The following is a 20,392-nucleotide window of genomic DNA, read 5'->3' on the forward strand; positions in this document are numbered from 1 at the left end:
TTTTCCAACTAACATTTCTTTATCCTTTCAAAAAAAATACTACTTATAATAAGATTATGCATACATCATTTTTATATGTATGTTTACTCTTTCATATTGCTCCAAATACAATTTATCAAGCAAGGTATAATTTAACCTCATCTAAATAATGTTGAATAAATTTAGTACTTAATTACAATAGACATTTTTGCATCATCCAAGTGTAATAAGAGAAGCTAGAACTCCATATAATAATCCTATGTGCACATTTTTAGAATTAATTTTGTTTTGCAAATAGCAGATACCAACATGATTGTAGACAAAGAAAAAATGATCATACTTTAATATTAAAATAATAAAAAATGACTGGATCTGAGCATGTGGTTTTGCTAAAAAAAATTATTTAATATATAAAAATCTTAGTATTGAAATTGAGATGACTAATATTACTTCCCAGTTTTTTTAGCATAAAACAATTAATTTTAAAAATTAGTCAGTCAACCATGTAAGTCATCCATGTAATTCAATTATCTAGAATATATTGGAACAACCATGTACGTCAATAACTTGTGAAATTAAAATGTAGTTATAGATGGGGACTTACATCTCCTCTTTAATGCCCAGGCTACAATTTTATATATACTATCACATTAAATCTTGAAAGAAACTCATAAACATCATAAAAATATACACCGCATTTCTTTGTCAAAATTATCATCGTCAATGTACACAACCATATCAATCAGCAACTCAAAAACCAATGCACTTAAGGGCTAGATGGATTATGGATTAGATGGATTATTATGAGTACCTACGAAAGCAGCATTTCAGACCTAAAAGCTTTCTGACTTCATCATTTTTTTTAGAAAAGAACTCTACCAACTTGCGATCTCGTTATTTTCCAAAATTCTGGTGTCTCATTATCCTTGAGATGCTCGAATGGATAGCAAACCTGTTTAAATTTCTCTAACCCAAAATGAAAGTCCTGCAATAAATCATAAATAATTAGAATATAGGCGTATTTGTAAGGGGTTAGGGAACATAAGACATTGCCTTCTTTGTTGCAACATGTACATAATTTGGGATGTTATGCAGATCCGCTAGAAGAGAAGTGGGTAACACAACTCATTTATTCTCACTGTTATCCAAATTGAAAATCGAACCTTGTTTCATAGTGGGAGCTTTTGCAAAGCAACAAATTAATGTCAAAGTAAAAGATAATTAATTATGTAAATTTTTGATTTTTTAAAGATTTGGTCATAGGGAAATGGTTGCTAACTTGTAAAAACCTATGATTACAGTGTGAATTTAACCCTACACTTTTGTTACAATTTAATCTCATAAAGTAAACCGGATTAGCAAAAAAGGCTTTGTAAATAAGAGAAAGTCACATACAATGTACACAAGTTCAAACTCTCCATTAGCAGGTAGGAAAACAAATTCATTAGCATTTTATAGCATTCAAGAATGAAAGTATTGGCCAATTCAAGTACATTCAAACAAAAGTTATACTCATTATGTTAAAAGGTTATTACTCGTATTTCTACCGTACATAAAAGATTTTCACATTATTCTATAACTTATATGTACATACCTAAATTTTAGTCATTAGAGTAATCACTACGCCATAAGTGCACATAGGCAACCCCTACTATACAGTTGCATAAGGCCCAAATGGTGTTGCATAAGGTAATAGGCAACACCAGAGGGGGGTTGCCAATGTGGAAGTGGTCGTAGACACCTAATGCAATATTTTGTGCAAAACTTGAAAGTAATGCATCAGGTGGATTTTGCAACAGTAAATCACCTATTGGCAACAACAGAAAGTGTTGCATTAGACCTGACAGGATAGTACACTTGGTCCTACGTGGCAACTGACACATCAGATCATGTCAGCAACAGGGGGTCCCCAGAGTCACATCAGCATGCCACGTCAGCACGCCACGTCAGCTGGGTCTCATCCTGCCACGTCAGCATGTGGGGGCCCGCAATGTCACGTCAGCAGTGGGGCCCTTTTTCCACATCATATGTGGGGCCCATATTATTTATGCAACACCATTTTGATGCATATGCAACACTATTTTCATTCAATTGCAACAGTATATACCACATTATGCAACACCATTTTTAAATTGCAACAGTATTATAATCAAATGTAATACAGTGAAAAGCAATATGCAACATCATACTATGGAATATGCAACACTAGAAAACAAAATTTGGCCATAATTTGTCTGTTTCTTGTTTTTACATGATACCTGCCATAAGTGGCATCCAACAAAAACAACCATATCAGGAATTCAACAAGTTTTAAACATACAAAAAATACTAAAATACATACGCCCAATTCTAAATTTAAAACACCAAAAGTACATCAAATCTTTCTTCAAATGAACAAAGATACCAAAGAACTAAGTCAAGAAGAGTGCCTTGACTATGATAGTAGTACCGTTTTCCTCTTGATCACTGGAAACCGTGGTACATCTTCGAATAAAAACCTTTTAAAAATAGACCCTAAGGCGATGTTGATGCAAGGAAGCTAAATGGAGCTTTAGCCTAGAAAATAAAAATGAATAGAATAAGAATAACAAGATTTGGGCCTTAAACTTAAGTAATGAAAGCAGTTGGACTTAACAGGTCAATCACTCAATATTATGGTATTGATTTGGGCCTTAAACTTTCCATTATTAATTTACTACTTATTTAACACAACGCAATTAAACCCAACCAATAAAGTCAATAATTTCATTTTTAGAATTTATTACGAGCTATGGGCTGTAAATACATGCATCAAAAAATGTACTTCTGCCTAGGAACAGATTGAGCATTTGCCCCAAAAAGACGCAAAACAGATAGTGTACAAAGCGTAAAGATTTATGATTTATCTGCCAAGAGAGACTAAAACAAAGAGCTAAATACAACCATAAAAGCAACTGGACTCAAAAGGTAATTTTTTTTGGAGTCAATATAGGCCCCGACATTTCCTTTAACGAAATTACTTGAAACAACTTGCAACTAGACCAAAAAAAATTCATTCTAAATTTATATTTAACAAATCGATAATGTGCTATATCTACATAGACATGCATAAAAAATGTACTTCCAGCCAAGGTTACAGAGAAGCATGTCCCCAAAAAGACGAGAAGCAGATGAAGTAAACTTACAATCCAAGGTTGCTTTGAGGATCTGGGGCATCCTCTCCTTGATTACTTTTTCCAATCTCAGTGGTGCGAGGGGAACTAAATCAGCAATTTCCTTTAAAGCAGCATGCACACGACAAAGAATTTGCTCTTTTTTTGCAAGACCACGTGGCTACTGTAATAGCCTAAGGAAAGATAAAGGCGGCACAAAATTTCTTACAAGCATATCCAAGCATAGATGGAGGTATTTTCCGCTCACTGCAGCCTACAATGTAGTAAAAGCAAAACTAATCCTTGATAAGAACAAGCAATGATAATCATTATTGTATAGTGAGTAGCATTACATATCAAAGCAACAACCAACTCAACCAATACATCCATCACATCTGGACCATAGTTCCACAAGCTCATGCCACTTATCTGAAGGTAACAAACTTTCTTTAACAACCAAAAAACTAAAATCCGAAAAAAATAATGGAAAAAGAAATGAGCAAAAATATTAATGCACTATTACTTACAGAAGAAAGAAGCATTTTGTGGTGATCAGAATCTATGTAAGAAACTGCTCCAGACAGGGCTTTCAAACTTGTCTTTTAAATTATAAAACAACATTAGGTAAGCCTTTACAGAAGTAATAAGAGGACATAAAGTTTACACATTTTAGTGCATATACTTTACAAAAACACTCAACCTACCACAAGCATGGCCACTTCATCTGGTGCTAGGCGTTCAGTATGGTGCGGATTCCCGATCAACTCGTGATAACTGTCAGGTTGACCCTGAAAACTTATAAATCACTAAATATTAATCAACCATAAGATTGATCTTCAAACTGAGAATCAATGTCAAATGATTAGAATTTATAACATATAAAATCCATTATCTACTTAAATGTTTGAAACTGCAAACAAGCCTGTATGATGATTTTCTCTCCATAGTTCTGCTTAACAGTAGACATAAACTCCGCCAGAAGCTCGGCAAATTCCTTGATGCAGGTGAATGCATACAAAATTAGTTTTTAGTTGTAGACCGCAAGTAATTATATCTATGAATTACAGAAAGGAAGAAAAAGTACCTGCCCAGTTGCCCTCTTTTGTTTGAGCCCAATAATGAACTCATCATCCAGCAACTTTTGGTTATTTGTGCCGACGTCGATGGTAATAGGTAAGCACTGCAAATACAACACAAATATACAGTTTAGAATAAGAATTAACAATAATGTCATAGTATAGATAGGAAGCTTCATGTAACCCAGGTTGCCTTGTTATCTAATTGAATAGAACCATGAAAAGTGGTTAAGGGACAGCACGGATATACTCTACGTTCCCATGTCGCTAGCAGTAACATCCATAACATACCACCACAGTCTGGTAGCCACAATCAAATAAAGACCCTAGAACTTATATTCAGTGTTTCTAAATAATGATTACTGGGATTGATTTTGGTGACCCCATTGCTCATGACCGACTTCGCTTCTATTATATACTCAGTGTTGCACATTTATGCTCCTTCTGTGTTAATTACTTTGTATATTTTTGCTAAATACTTCATCCTATTATTTTCTTGCTTGCTTCTAAAAATCTGAGGTGCTTAACTCTTCGTTGCTTATTATGCTACATACTAAGCAATAAGTCTGAGTGACTATGTACTGCTAACTATATTTTATTTGGTAAAAAATTAAGTCCTCATTTATAAGAATATCAAGATCCAATTCAACAGAATGAATAATTATTCTATGTTTAATTTGTCAGCATAACTCAAGCAAGGGCAAAGCTTATGCACATTTACTTTATAAAGCAATTGAAGAAATAGTTCTAATATCCACTTAAGGACACACACAATTAACTATTTTTCTTAGTGCAAGACCCTCCTATTGTATTCAGTTTTTCATAATGATTGTTATTGGATGAAGAAAAAACTACTTAAAGAATATATTATCTCAGCTCAAAAACTAGTTAAAGAATTTATGATAACTGGTGTCACTAAAATTTCTGAAGTGTTCGGGTAATACATGCACTAGAAGGAAGAACATGTTACCTTGATCCGTTCATATTCTCTGACTGCACAGGTTTTAGCTTCCTCTGTTACTCTTACAGTTTCTTTCAACTCATCTATTTTGCGAATTCTAGACCTGTCACCACAAAAATCTTTGATGAAGCAGCTTCAAGATTTTCAATCCTTACATTCAAGGAGGCCAGTTCGGATAAAAGAGTTTGCACCGTCAACAAAGCATTCGCGCGGTCAGAAAATGCATTGTTAATTGCCAACATCACCCCAAGATAGTCATGAAGCTTATCCTGCAGTATAAGAATAGAGCATCTGTAAATATCTAGCACTTCGAGTGGAACAAGATGCTTGAAAAGATAAAGGATCATGATTAAAGTTAGCAATTCAAGTCTGGGAAAGTACAACAATCCAGTAACTTACCAGATGCTTGACAGTTTGTGCATTCAACTCCCGATAGTCTGTTAGCTTTGACAGCAGCAGTAGCTGAAAGAGATATGTCCTAAGTCCAATCATGTATGAGGATTTAGGAATAACTTTTATGTAATATGTTTTGATTTCATTGATATTAATAAAAGGCTTGTTTTGTTTTTATTGCGGGCTCTATCTATTTAAATGTTTAAATAAGATATACCACAGTTTAGAGTAAAGCTTTTTATGGATTGTGATGAGATCATAATAATGAGACCTAAAAGATGATAACTCTAAACTTAAATAGTTCCTGGTCGTAGAATTATAACTGGTAATTAATAATCCACAAAGATGCGGTACATACTATGCTTGCTTCATTATGAAGGATGTCTGTTCTCATAGACATTTGTTGGTGACACTATAGCTAGTATGTAGGTGCTTATTATAGAATAAGTTCACTGAACATGACTCACACAGCTGAACAACTAATGGAGTTCACTCACGTGTCAGCAGTTGTTCACATAGTGATAGTTGTACAAGTATCCTTAGACTTGAGGTCATCATAGTCATCTTGTGTACACTGAACTATGCTTTGGTTTAGTTCTTAGTCTCAAGGGACAATTATAAGGGCTCTACTGGGTATAGGAATTTGTACACGAAGATAGGTATGATCAATAAAGGATCTACCCCTTCCAGTGTAGGAAGAGAATGTTCAATGCTGATCCACTTATGTTAGTTCAGGAATCTCTGGCCAGAGTGAATGAAATTAGAAAGGAGTTTCTAATTTACATTAAATAGAACTAAGCATAGTGAATGGGAAAGCAAGTGATTAAATAAGATAGGCTTGACACAAGTTATGCCTTGTATTTATATGCAGGAATTAATTGTACGGTAACTACTCACTGAATAGGTTCTTGGTATTCTAAGCAGTGAATTCGTATTATCCGGATAGTCGCGATATGCTGAGAAGTATCCCTCACGATGTAGAATAAATATGATTAATTTATTAATCATATTTAATGAATTAGAGAATTATTAAATAATGATAAAATAGTTTTATTATTATTTATTTCTACTACCGCTTAATATTGAACCTATAGGGTCACACCATAAAAGAATGATTTAATGGTGGAGGAATTAATTAATAATGGCTGATAATTATTTATTTATGAAATAAATAATTAATTGGCAAATTTAATAATTGATTAAATGAGATTTAATTGATTATAAATTAATTAAGAAAAGATTCTTAATATTATTAATTAAGAATTTAATTTTTGGAAATTAAATCAAGTGAGAGAATTATTTCTAAAGAATTTATAAAAAGGATTAATAATTAAAAGGTGTTTTAATTATTAGTGAGAATAATAAAGGGTTAATAATAATAATATTTTATGGAAAAAATTTCAGCTGAAAATTTTCTATAAATATACTATTATAAACCCTATTTTTGCCTTAACCAAAAAGATTGACAAAACCCTAATTCTCTCCATCTCCTCCTCCTTCATTACATCGTTTTCTTGGTGGATACCGGTGGAGTGCTTCACACTTGAGGAGCAGCTGCTAAGGATCTCCGTTCATCGTTCTTGGATCGCTATTAAAGACCTCCATCTTTCCATTAACGTAAAGCTTCTTAAGGTAAACATACTGAACTACGAATTAAATTATTTTTTCGCATGGATCCTGCGGAGGGTTTCGGTTCTTTTTAAGATTAAATTTACGTTTTCGCTGCGTTTATGTGCTAAAAACCCTTCAGTAGCCACATTTTTCATGTCTGCAAATCTCACCCTTTGAGAGTTGAACATTGCCTCATCCGCCTCAAACTTCGTTAGCTTGACAAAAGCCAACCCCAGTTGCCCCATCGTCTCCCCAATTTCTTGCTGAGCTTTAATTTCATGTCAATAGCATACTTCCCATTTCATTATACATATTATTAGTACCTAAATCAACTACATGACAGTAATAAATATTACAAATTTACATATAACACGAGGCAAATCAACTACTGACAGTAATAAATATCGAAGTTGCGAACAAATCATGACCGTTGACTCCACTTCCTCCGTTGCTATCTTCTCCATCGAACGATCGAAATATTGCTTCAGCATACGAAGGCGGTTCGAGAAACGTGTTGTACGGATTAGGTTGTTGATTTCTCGATTGTTTCTACACATCTCGGATCGAGATGTGTAGGAGAATATAATAAGAAGGTGAGCGGAGGAGAGGATGGTGGAGGTGAGAAGGGGTGTGAAGATCTGAGTGAAGAGAGGGGTTGAAAGACGAGGCGGCCACTGCTAATGATTTATGTTTGTTAGAGTTTTATATAAAAATGATAAATTTTTAGGGCTTGTCTGTTAACGGGTTGGGCCTTGACTTAATTAAGTCTTTACAATCATAATTTCTTAATTATTTTTGATAAATATCTTGTTGCTTTTCTGTAAATTATTTTAATATTATTTTAATTTCAAGTATCATCTCAGATTTAGAGAGAAAGAGGAATTTTTGTTAAGGGGGAAATAGCCGCCCAATTTTTTGGCCTGGGAAAGTGTGCAGATCTGTGTCTCAACATCATTTAATTTTTTTTAGTTTTTTATTAAATATTTACAATTTTAAATATTCTAAGAAAATTGTATAACTAATATAAAATATATGTCAAAATAACACGATAATGATAAAATTAATCGGAACAAATATTGTATAATTGAATTGTCGAATAAGAATTTTAAAAAAAAATAGAAATCATTCGGGACAAGAATCTACATGGAACCCGTGTTGACCGTAATTTGACTATTATAAAAACACATGATATAAAATCTAATTTTTTTTAAAAAAAAAACAACTTAAAAATTAGTAGGTAATATCATCTGTACGGTGGATCGTTGAACAAGAATTTTAAAAAAATAGAATCACACTCGGGACAAGACTTGGTTATAGGAACTCGTGTTAACCGTAATTTGACTATTATAAAAACAAACGCTATAAAATCTAAATTTTAAAAAAAAATTACACATTTTTAAAATAAGTAGGTATCATCCATACGGTTGGATCGTTGAACAAGAATTTTAAAAAATAGAATAATAATCGGGACAATACTAGGTAACAGCAACCCGTGTTGACCGTAATTTGACTATTAAAAAAGCACGTGATAAAATCTAAATTTTAAAAAAAAAATTAAACATCTCTAAAATTAGAAGGTAACATCATCTGTACGCTGTATCATTGAACAAGAATTTCAGGAAAATAGAATCACCACTCGGGACAAGTCTTGGTTATAGGAACCCGTGTTGACCGTAATTTGACTATTATAAAACATACGATATAAAATTTAATTTTTTTAAAAAACATTTAGACATCTCTAAAATTAGGGGTATCATCATCCGTATGGTTGGATCGTTGAACAAAAATTTTAGAAAAATAGAATCACCACCCGGAACAAGACTACGTAATGTGACCCGTGTGCACCGGGGTTTGACTATTAAAAAAGCACGTGATATAAAATTTATTTTTTAAAAAAAGATTACACATATCTAAAACTAGTAGGAAACAAAATTTGTACGGTTGGAACAATTAAAATTATTTTAAAAAAATTATAACATGAATATAACAAATAAATTTTAAGAATAGTACAATAACTAACGCAACACTAAATAACCTACTACAACACCAGAAAGCAAATACAATGCCTGAAGTGCCACATCAGCAAGTGGGCCCCACTGTGTGCCACGTCAGCATGCCATTCAGCATTTTGGGCCCCCATGTGGGTCCCACTAATCCCATGTTAGCATGCTGATGTGGCATGCCACGTCAGCATTCCACGTCACCAATGGGCCCCATATGTGGGGCCCAAAATGCTGACATGGCATGACACGTTAACATGCCACGTTAGCACCCGTGGGTCCCCAGCATGCCACCTCAGATTTATTTTCCACGTCAGCATTTATTAAATAAAAAAATATCTAATGCAACGTTATGACCTCTACTGTTGCATGCTGCGCAACACTAACAGTTATTAGCAATGGTAGCTTGAATGTAATGAAACGCTTTCACCACTGTGTTGCAATAAACTGAAAATTTTGTAGATAATACAACGCTTTTTGTGCAACGCTGGATAAAAATCGTTGCCTATGTGCACTTATGGCTAGTGAATGTTCATGACCGATAAGATGATGATGCCTAAAACTTTTTTACCTATGGGAGGATTAGCTAAGAATGCGATCGCTATCCAACCTGAAGCTTGATAAATAGACTCTACTTTAATAATCACTTTGTACTTTACATATTTTGTAACTCTGATCCAAGATATAAATCAATCACCTGGTTCTTAGCGTGCAAAAGACTCAGAAAAGCTCATCTTAGTTAAAATTATGTACATGCCTTCAGGAGAACATATTGTAAAGGCTAAAATCTAAATTCCATGAAAAGAGAATATGAAAGGAGAAAAAATACGACAAATATAAAAGTAATAGGAAGAAATAAAGGGAGAAAATCATTAATCCTTGAGATGGATGGCATGAGAGATATGTTCACCTCCACTTGAAACTCAAAAAAGCTCATCGTTCATTAATGTTGTAGATCCATGAGAGCACACCTTACACAAGAGATAACAATCCAAAAAAATTAAAGATTATGATACGATAATTGGTGTAATAATATCAAAAATTGCACATGAACTACAACTTTAAGTCTCTCGTTCATTAATGTTTATAACGGGTTTTCAAAAAGTAAAAGAGGCAATGAAGTGGAATATCGATGACAGATCTTTCCCCGTTATGCAAGCACTTTAAATACCTGTTAATAAACCAGGTAAAATTGAATTTCTGAAGAAAAAATAGTTACTGAAACTTCAAGAACTAATATGGCCAAATAATAAAATTATCAATATTGTTCTAGAACACAATTAAGGGATGTCAATGAGGCTGAAAAGAAATAGCTATTTCAGCAAGATTATCAAGCTGTCTTAGACTCTGTTTTTTTAAAGCTGAGGCATTTACTCACCATGTTCCAGCTTATCAAGTTCTAGCTGAACAGGACAATGTGGCTTCTGAGAGAATTCTCAACTTCGTGCACACAACTGCTTCTATGCAAAGGGCCAAGGATGCAATCACTACCATGCCCTTCACAGCTGGTGATGAATTTGACTATCCAGCTCAGCTGGTGGTTCAGAGGAGTTTGGGGATGAAGATGATGATGAATAAGATTTCATGCACACAGGGGAGAAGCAGGCCATAGGTCAAGTACAAACACTCCATCTTGGATGTTTAGCAAAGACTGTGATGAGCACCATTTCAAATCAACTCTTTTCACATCATTCAACAAACTCAGACAGCTCTTCAAGCCACTACAAATTCCAACACCAAGAGACTTCTACATTTACTTTATTTTCTATTTTCGTTAGTAATTTACTGAAATGTCCCTACTTCCGTTAAAGTTAACGGTTATCTTGGATGGAAAGTCATTAACGGGGTGCAAATAGAAGAGAAATTAATTTCTCTTGGATGGAAAGTCATTAACGGGGTGCAAGTTGACAGAGAAAATAATGTAGACTGAAATCGCAAAAATAAAATAAAAGTGGATTGCGAACTGCCAATTACTAAAATAAAAAGAACTTATTATTGAATAACAAACAAGTCAAAGATTTGTTAGATGATTTGTTGCCATTTCTTTCTGATTCTACTGAGAATACTATGCAAAATCTCACCAATCACCATAGATTCTACAGTAGTTTCTACTCCAAACTCTGTCATTTCTACTATCTCGACGAATATTGTTCATCCGTTGACCAGTGATTGTATCTCGACGGATATGCTTAAGAACAATTATCCATTGACACTTTCAACTACTACTACTCGACGGATGTTTCTCATCCGTTGACAATCACTGCATAAATTGAAATCTCAACTGTTGTCACAAGTGCAGATGATTTAGTAGTTGTACAATCACTCTTAGGATTGAGGAAAGGGAGTGAACATAGCGAGAGGCTGAGTTACTCTCAGGCAAAAGGAGAGGAAAAGAGTGAAAATATGCAAGGTATTTCTTCTAGTTGGCAAAAGTGAGTGAGTGGAGTCCCACCTTAGTAGGTGAAGGTGAGGGTGTGAGGGTGGGAAGCCAAGGGGAGCCCTTGATGTAAGAAAAGAGAGATTATGATAGAAAAGCAGGTACAGAAGAATGGGAAGATCCCATTGTTAGTGATTTAAGGGATGTCAATGAGGATGAAAAGAAATAGCTATTTCAGCAAGATTATCAAGATGTCTTAGACTCTGTTTCTTTTAAAGCTGAGGCATTTACTCACCATGTTCCAGCTTATCAAGTTCTAGCTGAACAGGACAATGTGGCTTCTGAGAGAATTCTCAACTTCGTGCACACAACTGCTTCTATGCAAAGGGCCAATGATGCAATCACTACCATGCCCTTCACAGCTGGTGATGAATTTGACTATCCAGCTCAGCTGGTGGTTCGGAGGAGTTTGGGGATGAAGATGATGATGAATAAGATTTCATGCACACAGGGGGAGAAGCAGGCCATAGCTCAAGTACAAACACTCCATCTTGGATGTTTAGCAAAGACTGTGATGAGCACCATTTCAAATCAACTCTCTTTCACATCATTCAACAAACTCAGACAGCTCTTCAAGCCACTACAAATTCCAACACCATGAGACTTCTACATTTAATTTATTTTCTTCTATTTTCGTTAGTAATTTACTGAAATGTCCCTACTTCCGTTAAAGTTAACGGTTATCTTGGATGAAAAGTCATTAACGGGGTGCAAATAGAAGAGAAATTAATTTTATGGGGTGCAAGTTGACAGAGAAAATAATGTAGACTGAAATCGCAAAAATAAAAATAAAAGTGGATTACGAACTGCCAATTACTAAAATAAAATGAACTTATTATTGAATAACAAACAAGTCAAAGATTTGTTAGATGATTTGTTGCCATTTCTTTCTGATTCTACTGAGAATACTATGCAAAATCTCACCAATCACCACAGATTCTACAGTAGTTTCCACTCCAAACTCTGTCATTTCTACTATCTCGACGAATATTGTTCATCCGTTGACCAGTGATTGTATCTCGACGGATGTGCTTAACAGCAATTATCCATTGACACTTTCAACTACTACTTCGACGGATGTTTCTCATCCGTTGACAATCACTGCACAAATTAAAATCTCAACTGTTGTCACAAGTGCAGATGATTTAGTAGTTGTACAATCACTCTTAGGATTGAGGAAAGGGAGTGAACATAGTGAGAGGCTGAGTTTCTCTCAGGAAAAGGAGAGGAAAGAGTGAAAATATGCAAGGTATTTTTCTAGTTGGCAAAAGTGAGTGAGTGGAGTCCCACCTTAGTAGGTGAAGGTGAGGGTGTGAGGGTGGGAAGCCAAGGGGAGCCCTTGATGTAAGAAAAGAGAGATTATGATAGAAAAGCAGGTACAGAAGAATGGGAAGATCCCATTGTTAGTGAGTTAAGGGATGTCAATTAGGCTGAAAAGAAATAGCTATTTCAGCAAAATTATCAAGCTGTCTTAGACTCTGTTTCTTTTAAAGCTGAGGCATTTACTCACCATGTTCCAGCTTATCAAGTTCTAGCTGAACAGGACAATGTGGCTTCTGAGAGAATTCTCAACTTCGATCACACAACTGCTTCTATGTAAAGGGCCAATGATGCAATCACTACCATGCCCTTCACAGCTGGTGATGAATTTGACTATCCAGCTGGTGGTTCGGAGGAGTTTGGGGATGAAGATGATGAAGAAGATTTCATGCACACAGGGGGAGAAGCAGGCCATAGCTCAAGTACAAACACTCCATCTTGGATGTTTAGCAAAGATTGTGATGAGCACCATTTCAAATCAACTCTCTTTCACATCATTCAACAAACTCAGACAGCTCTTCAAGCCACTACAAATTCCAACACCAAGAGACTTTTTAATTTACTTTATTTTAGTCTATTTTCGTTAGTAATTTACTGAAATGTCCCTAGTTTCATTAAAGTTAACGGTTATCTTGGATGGAAAGTCATTAACGGGGTGCAAATAGAAGAGAAATTAATTTTATGGGGTGCAAGTGGACAGAGAAAATAATGTAGACTGAAATCGCAAAAATAAAAATAAAAGTGGATTACGAACTACCTATTACTAAAATAAAAGAACTTATTATTGAATAACATACAAGTCAAAGATTTTTAAAATTGAAATCCAAATTAAATATGTCGATCCATTTATATCAATATATTTGACTTTAACAGCTTGCTTTAAAATATTATAATCCATGATTTTAAAATGAATTGGTAGCGGTTAAAATTTTCGTGAGACTGGGCTGTTGAGTTCTCGTTAATTTTAGGCATTGTGACCACATGGGTTTTCTAGTCTGGGTTTACCATCTATCACTAGATCTATATTAGGAAACAAATTAAAAAAAGTGCATTTCAAAAGCAAAAAAAATTGAGAAATAACATTGACGAGTACCCCGTCCTACCCAATTATTTACATCGGGTTTGAGTACGAAGGTTAAAAAATTATAAATTAATGACAAAAAGTAATATTCTAAAATTCTCGATTAGACCCATCAATCCACCATTAATCCTATACAAAGTACTACACTAATTGATTTTTGAAATATTTGAATAGAATCCTCACATAATGTGTTGGATTCATCAAATTTTGATTGAAAACTCTGGTTCGAATCTGCGAATTTATTAAACATGTTAGTATAGTTCAAAATTTATATCCGTTAAACCTAAATTTTTTAGAGTTATTTCCAAAATTATTGTAACTATTGATAGCTGAAATTAACTGGAATAAATTTATCTTTTACATAAATTTTAAGGCAAAATAATAGATTCCATTTATGTCATGAAATACAATCAAAATGTCATTGAAATCGCACTTTTATGTATTTTGAAAAATTAACGTAAATTATCATTAACGACTTTACTTCCATAGGTGATTAAGAACATTATAATTTATAATTACTTTGTTTGAATAAATAATAATTACTACAATTTTCAAATTTTTTCCATATATTAGTATTACTTGGAGATCTTGAATTAGAAATTCTCATTAAAATCTGCAAATTTTTAAAACAACATATCATTTAGGTTTCAAATTTTAAAAAAACTTCATTTTTTAAATATTTATACCATGTATAAACTTTATAGCCATTTCTAAAGTTATTAATTGATTGTTACAAGTTGGTTGGAATAAATTTGATTTTAACGTTAAATTAACTGCAAAATACTGTAGTTTATTTAAGTCACGAATACGATCAAATATCATTACGTATCTTGAAATATATGTCTGTTGAAATTATATTATTACCATCATGTACGATTTAACTAATATAAGTTATTTAAAAAATCATATTTTCCAATTATTGTTTATTAATTACCGTGATGGTACAAACAACTATTGGTATAAATTTATACATGTATAAGATTGCTCCTAGATTTTAAAATTTTTGTGCAACCTTATTTATATAGCATAACAATTTTCTTTTCCCAAACTATCCCAAATTATTTGATGCAAAACATGAAAAATCTTACAAATATTTAATCACAAATTTACAGGTAAAAGGTAAGGATGAGGTATGTAAAGTGTGGGTTTAGGCCCAAAACCATGAACCCCTAACCTCCCCTAGAAATTGTTTTTCCTGTGACCACGTGTAATAAAACAATTGGTCAGTTTCCAAATAACTGCAAAAAGGATACGTCCAGCACCCAATCCTAGGTACACAGCAGTGACTCTAGGAAAATGAAAAATCTTATAAATACCGAAAAAATATTCATTCCTACAGCCTCCAATATATTGCCGCATCTTTAGTTCAGTGTTCTTTTCCTACACAACATAACAGCAGCAGCCATCTTGTTCAGTTCATATCTAGGGTTTTTGTCTGAAACAATGTTGAATCTCCCTGACTCTCTTTATCCTGATCCGATACAAGGTGACAACAGTGTTATGTCGAATGGTGGTGCACCTGCTAACAACAATGGTCCCTGTGATGGTGCTAGCAAAGCTATTGATTGGCCTTCTGCTAGTGTAGAGGACTTGGTTGTGTTGCTTCGAGAACCTGAGCATCGCGAAAAGGCCATTTCATCTCTTACTCACATTAAGGTCCATCATTTTTCTTCATTTATGAAGATTTTTGTTTGTTTTATGTACATTTTTGTTTGTTTGTGTATGTTGTTAGGTGGAAATAAATTGATCTGTAATCGACCAGGGATTATGTAAACCAGATATACTCATTCGTTTGATTTCATTCTTTATGTGGTTCATACACAAACATAGATCGATATTTATTTGTAATCAGTCTGATTTATGAAAGTATCTCTTCAATCGGAATGTGCAAATATATATCTTTGTATGCACGAAATGTCACTTTTACGTGGATTCTTTCGATATTTTGTAGTTTTACATTTTATTTAGAACAATAAGTATGTGCAGAGAAATGATGATCTTGACTCGCCTAAATGACTGTATAGTATCATTTACGTTTGCTTGTTAGAAGTTTAAAGTGCAGTCCAGCCTGCAGAGTCAAATTATTTACACTCTATGTTCTAATGTCTATTGGGTGATATAGTATATTTCATTTCTAACATGTGATTTATCAATACAGAAACAGGGAAGAATTCAAGATTTGGCCCTCACATTTGGCGGTCAATCAGTACGGTTTTCTTACTCCTATGGGTATGCACAATGACTTGGGTCTACCAAATGCTTTGCATTGATCAAACTAAATGTATTTGTTTTAATAGCTTGCTTAAGTTTATATCATGTCGTGAATTCTTTTTATTAACTTCTAATTTTGGTTAACATTAACAATAAAAGTTCCCTGTTTTGATTTGAGTTTCTTCCTCAGATCTTAATACTGAAGTGGACTACTAAACCAAAATGGCAGTATCTAGGTTACATTGTTATATTTGATCTTCTCAAGTCCGGAGTCCCCCAGTTATATAGTATTTAAGCAATATTTCGTGATTAATGATCTTATTCTTTCTTGTCTTTTGAAATGATTATACTTGTTTGTGAATCCCTTGATCCTTGTGTCCGATACTATGACATGCACGTCCCCTCATCGGATAGGGGATTCATCCTGAATCCTAATTTTGATTCTTTCCCCACAATTTGTAATCAAAATTTCTGTTAACCGCCTACTTTCCTAAAATTAAGTATCACTTTTTGTTAGTAAATACAAACGTATTATGCTAGTGTTGATTTTTGCATAAATTAAAATATTTTACCTGTATTTTGTGTTTTAGATCAATAAATTATGCATTTGATTAAATTTGTTATAGTTTGTGGTTTTTTTAACAAGATTGAATATATGTAACATGAAATCTAGAGAAAATCTATATTTCTATATGTCGTGTCCCCGCACCCGAATTCCCATATTATTATATTTATTTATTAGATTTTTGTCCACGCACCCCAGCACTCTGCACCCGTATCTTTGCTTGTCAGTTGCCGAAGAAATCTTTCATTGAACTAATGAGAAGATTTGCGGAGATCTCAAATATTTTGGAAATTTGAAATTTTGAAACCCAAAAATCTGGAAAATAGGCATTGTAAGGAAGTTCTGCAACTTTTATGTCACACGTCTTAGAGAAGTCCTACCCTTAAGATCAAGTTGCATCACATCTGAATCAGAACTTGATACAATTTATGAAATCCGCACATGATGGTCATTGGAATCATTTAAATGATTTACTACTTTGTTTGACAAGCTCAGCCTTGTGGTTTGTATTGGCTATTCTATCTATTCAAATGAAATGTTGTGTTTTACAGTTGGTGATTAATGGAATTATCTTCTTTATTGCAGGAAGTATTATCTATATACAAGTCATTAACACCTGAGAAACTTACTATGAAAGATTCAAGTAAAGTTTGTGATGTACTTGTTTTGTTTGAGGTCATTTCCGCTCCTTTAATTTCCTTTTCTAGTGGTATTAACTTTGTAATGTATTTGCTTTATATGTTCGATTTCCTATTTTCAAACTTTTTTCTTATAAATTTATTTTTACTTATCAAATTTATTATCTATATACATCAAATTTATTTTTACTTATGCAGGAGCCATAGCTGGTACTCTATGTACTTAAAAATTATGTATGCAACTCTAATATCAAAGTGTATTTTCTATTGAATGCAGTGCTTGGCCACTCACCCTCAAACGAAGATGCAGTTCCTTCTCACCAAATGATATAAGCTAATGTAATTTACATTAGTCTTCTTCAACATAGTTGGATGTATCCACAGTTATAGCTTCTTCTCACCAAATGATATAAGCTAATTTCATTCTATAACTTTTGCTGATTTCTTGATGTCTGATATTGCTACTTAAAGACCACACAAGATATTGTCGAACTTGACGTGTTTTGATATATAAATGCATTCACTTTTTATTTCAAGCTGGTATGATTTGTTTATGTGAACACCAAAGAAACAGGACACTGAGGTGAAATCAAGGATTCAGTTGAAGTTACAAGTTTGTTACATATATTCTGGGATGAGGATTTTGCATAACTTATTCAAATATTGTTATTAACTGATTTTAATAGGATAATTAAGGAGCTAGATAAGGTTAATCGTAGAAGACTTGTATTAACTTACTTCTGTCCTTGCAGTTCAGATACATTGTTACTTGTACCCTTTCTTGGAGACTGAAGAAACGAGCAAGCCATTCCAGTACCTAAGGCTAATGAGCTTGGGGGTCATTGGTGGTCTTCTGAAGGAGGTACAATTCCACTCTAAATCAATACATGATACCTTCAATTTTTTAACTTTTAGCCATTTGAATTATTAAAACAGCTAAGCACCAGTAACCTTGCATGGAAGTATTTTCTCATTGCTAGTTGCTACCCGCCCTTTCAAGTTTCAGCTCTGAATTGAATGCAATGTTGAGATGAATTAGCTTAATCAGAACAATAGTTGAAGAAAATGTCCATTATTTCTTACCAGATTGCATATCAATTTGCTTTAATATGATCTGATATGCCTATAAGGTTTACTCCAAATATCATCCGAATCTTCTCTACTATGCAGGTAGGCGACCCTTCGACAAAGGTTGCTGTTCACTGTTTGCTTGAATCAGGACTCTTCCCTTTGTGTCTAAAATCCATAGAATATGGAAACGAACTTTCACAATCAGTAAGTGTCCATTAAAATTTGAACTCAACATTCTTTCGCTTCCAAGCATTTTTTACTGCAATATATCACCTTACATGTAATGTAAGACAGTACAGAGTATGTAATCTGGTTACTAAAAATTTAAATTAATCTCCTTTCTAGTGTTTCTGCTAGGTGTTTATTGAAAAAGGGATTTTTAGTTAATACTCCATGTTTCGTATTAATACATATCAAGTCGACTTGATGAACATCTAATATTTTGGTGTTGATGAACATTATTACCCAGCCATATATAAATCATAAGGTTTATATTGCATGGCATAGACTTGATCGTCCTAGTAAGAACCTGAGCAAATAATTCTGAAACAATTCCGGTACACCATCAAAATATAAATAGATCGACACCCATAGTTAATTGGCTCTTTAAACTCACTCTGAACACTTGTATATGGCTATACAGACTGCATCTTGGATAATGTCAAGAATAATGATGCAAGAGCAGGGACTACAGTATTGCTGTGAGCCTGCAAACCGGTTGTGTGCAATCATGAAGGTTTTTAATGACGTAATTGAAAAGATGCAGGATGAACCGTCTACTACAGTTTTGAAGAATATTATTCAATGTTATGTCATACTGTCCGATGATCCAAGGTTAGCCAGCAACCTTTGTAAGCATATCTTCCAAGCTGTTGTGTGTTTCTATTCTTTATCGTTCCTATAGTTATTGTATTATTGATTTAGAACTTGTGTAAAAAATGTCTCTGACCAAGCACCGGATAGCTTGAGAGTGGTTTTATGTCCCTTGGGGCGGTCTGGTTGTTGTACTTAACAAACATAATTTGATGTGATTCGAATGCAGCAGGGGTTGTCTCCTCTTGAGAAGCTTCATTCCGCCAATACTGACGACTGCCCCATATATTGAAGCCCTTCGTGTAAGTCCATCCAGATGATCTCTTATATACATGTAAAAATGTGGACTCTATTGTGGCACAAAACAGCAAATTTCACTACCAAAATCCAAGTTTATAAAAAAAAGTATCTATATTACGCATAAATACTGGAGGCACACAGTATTTGCAATTTGTATGCCTCAGCAACTTCTATGGGCATCTCTAGTTGCACAACAAAACCGACATCAATACTTCTAGATACACGACTCCTCGTTTTGAATATTACATAATTTTTTACATGAGTTTTTGTCGCGAGGACAGAGTCACAAGTACACACACTAATGTATCTTAAATGTTCTTATCTAATATCTAATTTTCTATACATATTATGCAGGCACGCCCTATAACCTTAAAAAATTTACAAGATTTGTTTCAAAAGCTATCGATGGGATGCGGGCCAAATGCAGAAGCGTTGGTGATGTTGCAGGTTCCTCACATCTTGATCGCTAGCTGATATTTGCTAGCTCTTTCCTTTCGTTATACAAGGGAAATTAAGAATTCTCTCATAGATCTCAGAAACCTTTTAATTTTAGCTATGATGTTAACAATATTTTTTGTAGAACAATTATATCTCCAAGTTGCAAAATAATACATGATAAACAATCATAAAATGCCCTATCCAGATTCATGTGGTTAGCTGATGATATTTTGGTGTTAGTTTTCTCCTTTTACACATTTTTTTATTTTCTTTACTCATCTTCTTGAATTACAGGCATGAACTCATTGAGTGTCACTATTGATCAACGCTCTCTCTGAACTCTGATGATTGAGATCTGAAAAAATAT

The 20,392-nt window shown here is 33.8% G+C and overlaps 1 protein-coding gene across 1 annotated transcript; it reads left to right on the top strand.

The window, feature by feature from the left end:
- Window positions 1-15,432: 15,432 nt before the first annotated feature.
- Window positions 15,433-20,061, top strand: LOC141703709 (cell differentiation protein rcd1-like). Its single transcript, XM_074507147.1, has 7 exons — window positions 15,433-15,645; window positions 17,351-17,408; window positions 18,156-18,265; window positions 18,574-18,678; window positions 19,118-19,308; window positions 19,517-19,589; window positions 19,942-20,061. The coding sequence occupies exons 1-7, from the start codon at window positions 15,433-15,435 to the stop codon at window positions 20,059-20,061; spliced, it is 870 nt and encodes a 289-aa protein (XP_074363248.1).
- Window positions 20,062-20,392: the final 331 nt, after the last annotated feature.

This window comes from Apium graveolens, unplaced genomic scaffold (genome assembly GCF_009905375.1).
Source record: "Apium graveolens cultivar Ventura unplaced genomic scaffold, ASM990537v1 ctg7002, whole genome shotgun sequence".
Classification (NCBI taxonomy): Eukaryota; Viridiplantae; Streptophyta; class Magnoliopsida; order Apiales; family Apiaceae; genus Apium; species Apium graveolens.

Excerpts from the sequence above, each read along its gene's own strand:
- LOC141703709 (XM_074507147.1), top strand. The coding sequence starts at position 15,433 with ATGTTGAATCTCCCTGACTCTCTTTATCCTGATCCGATACAAGGTGAC. Across the intron at positions 18,266-18,573 it reads TTGGTGGTCTTCTGAAGGAG|GTAGGCGACCCTTCGACAAA; the intron begins GTACAATTCCAC and ends TCTACTATGCAG. Across the intron at positions 19,590-19,941 it reads CATATATTGAAGCCCTTCGT|GCACGCCCTATAACCTTAAA; the intron begins GTAAGTCCATCC and ends CATATTATGCAG.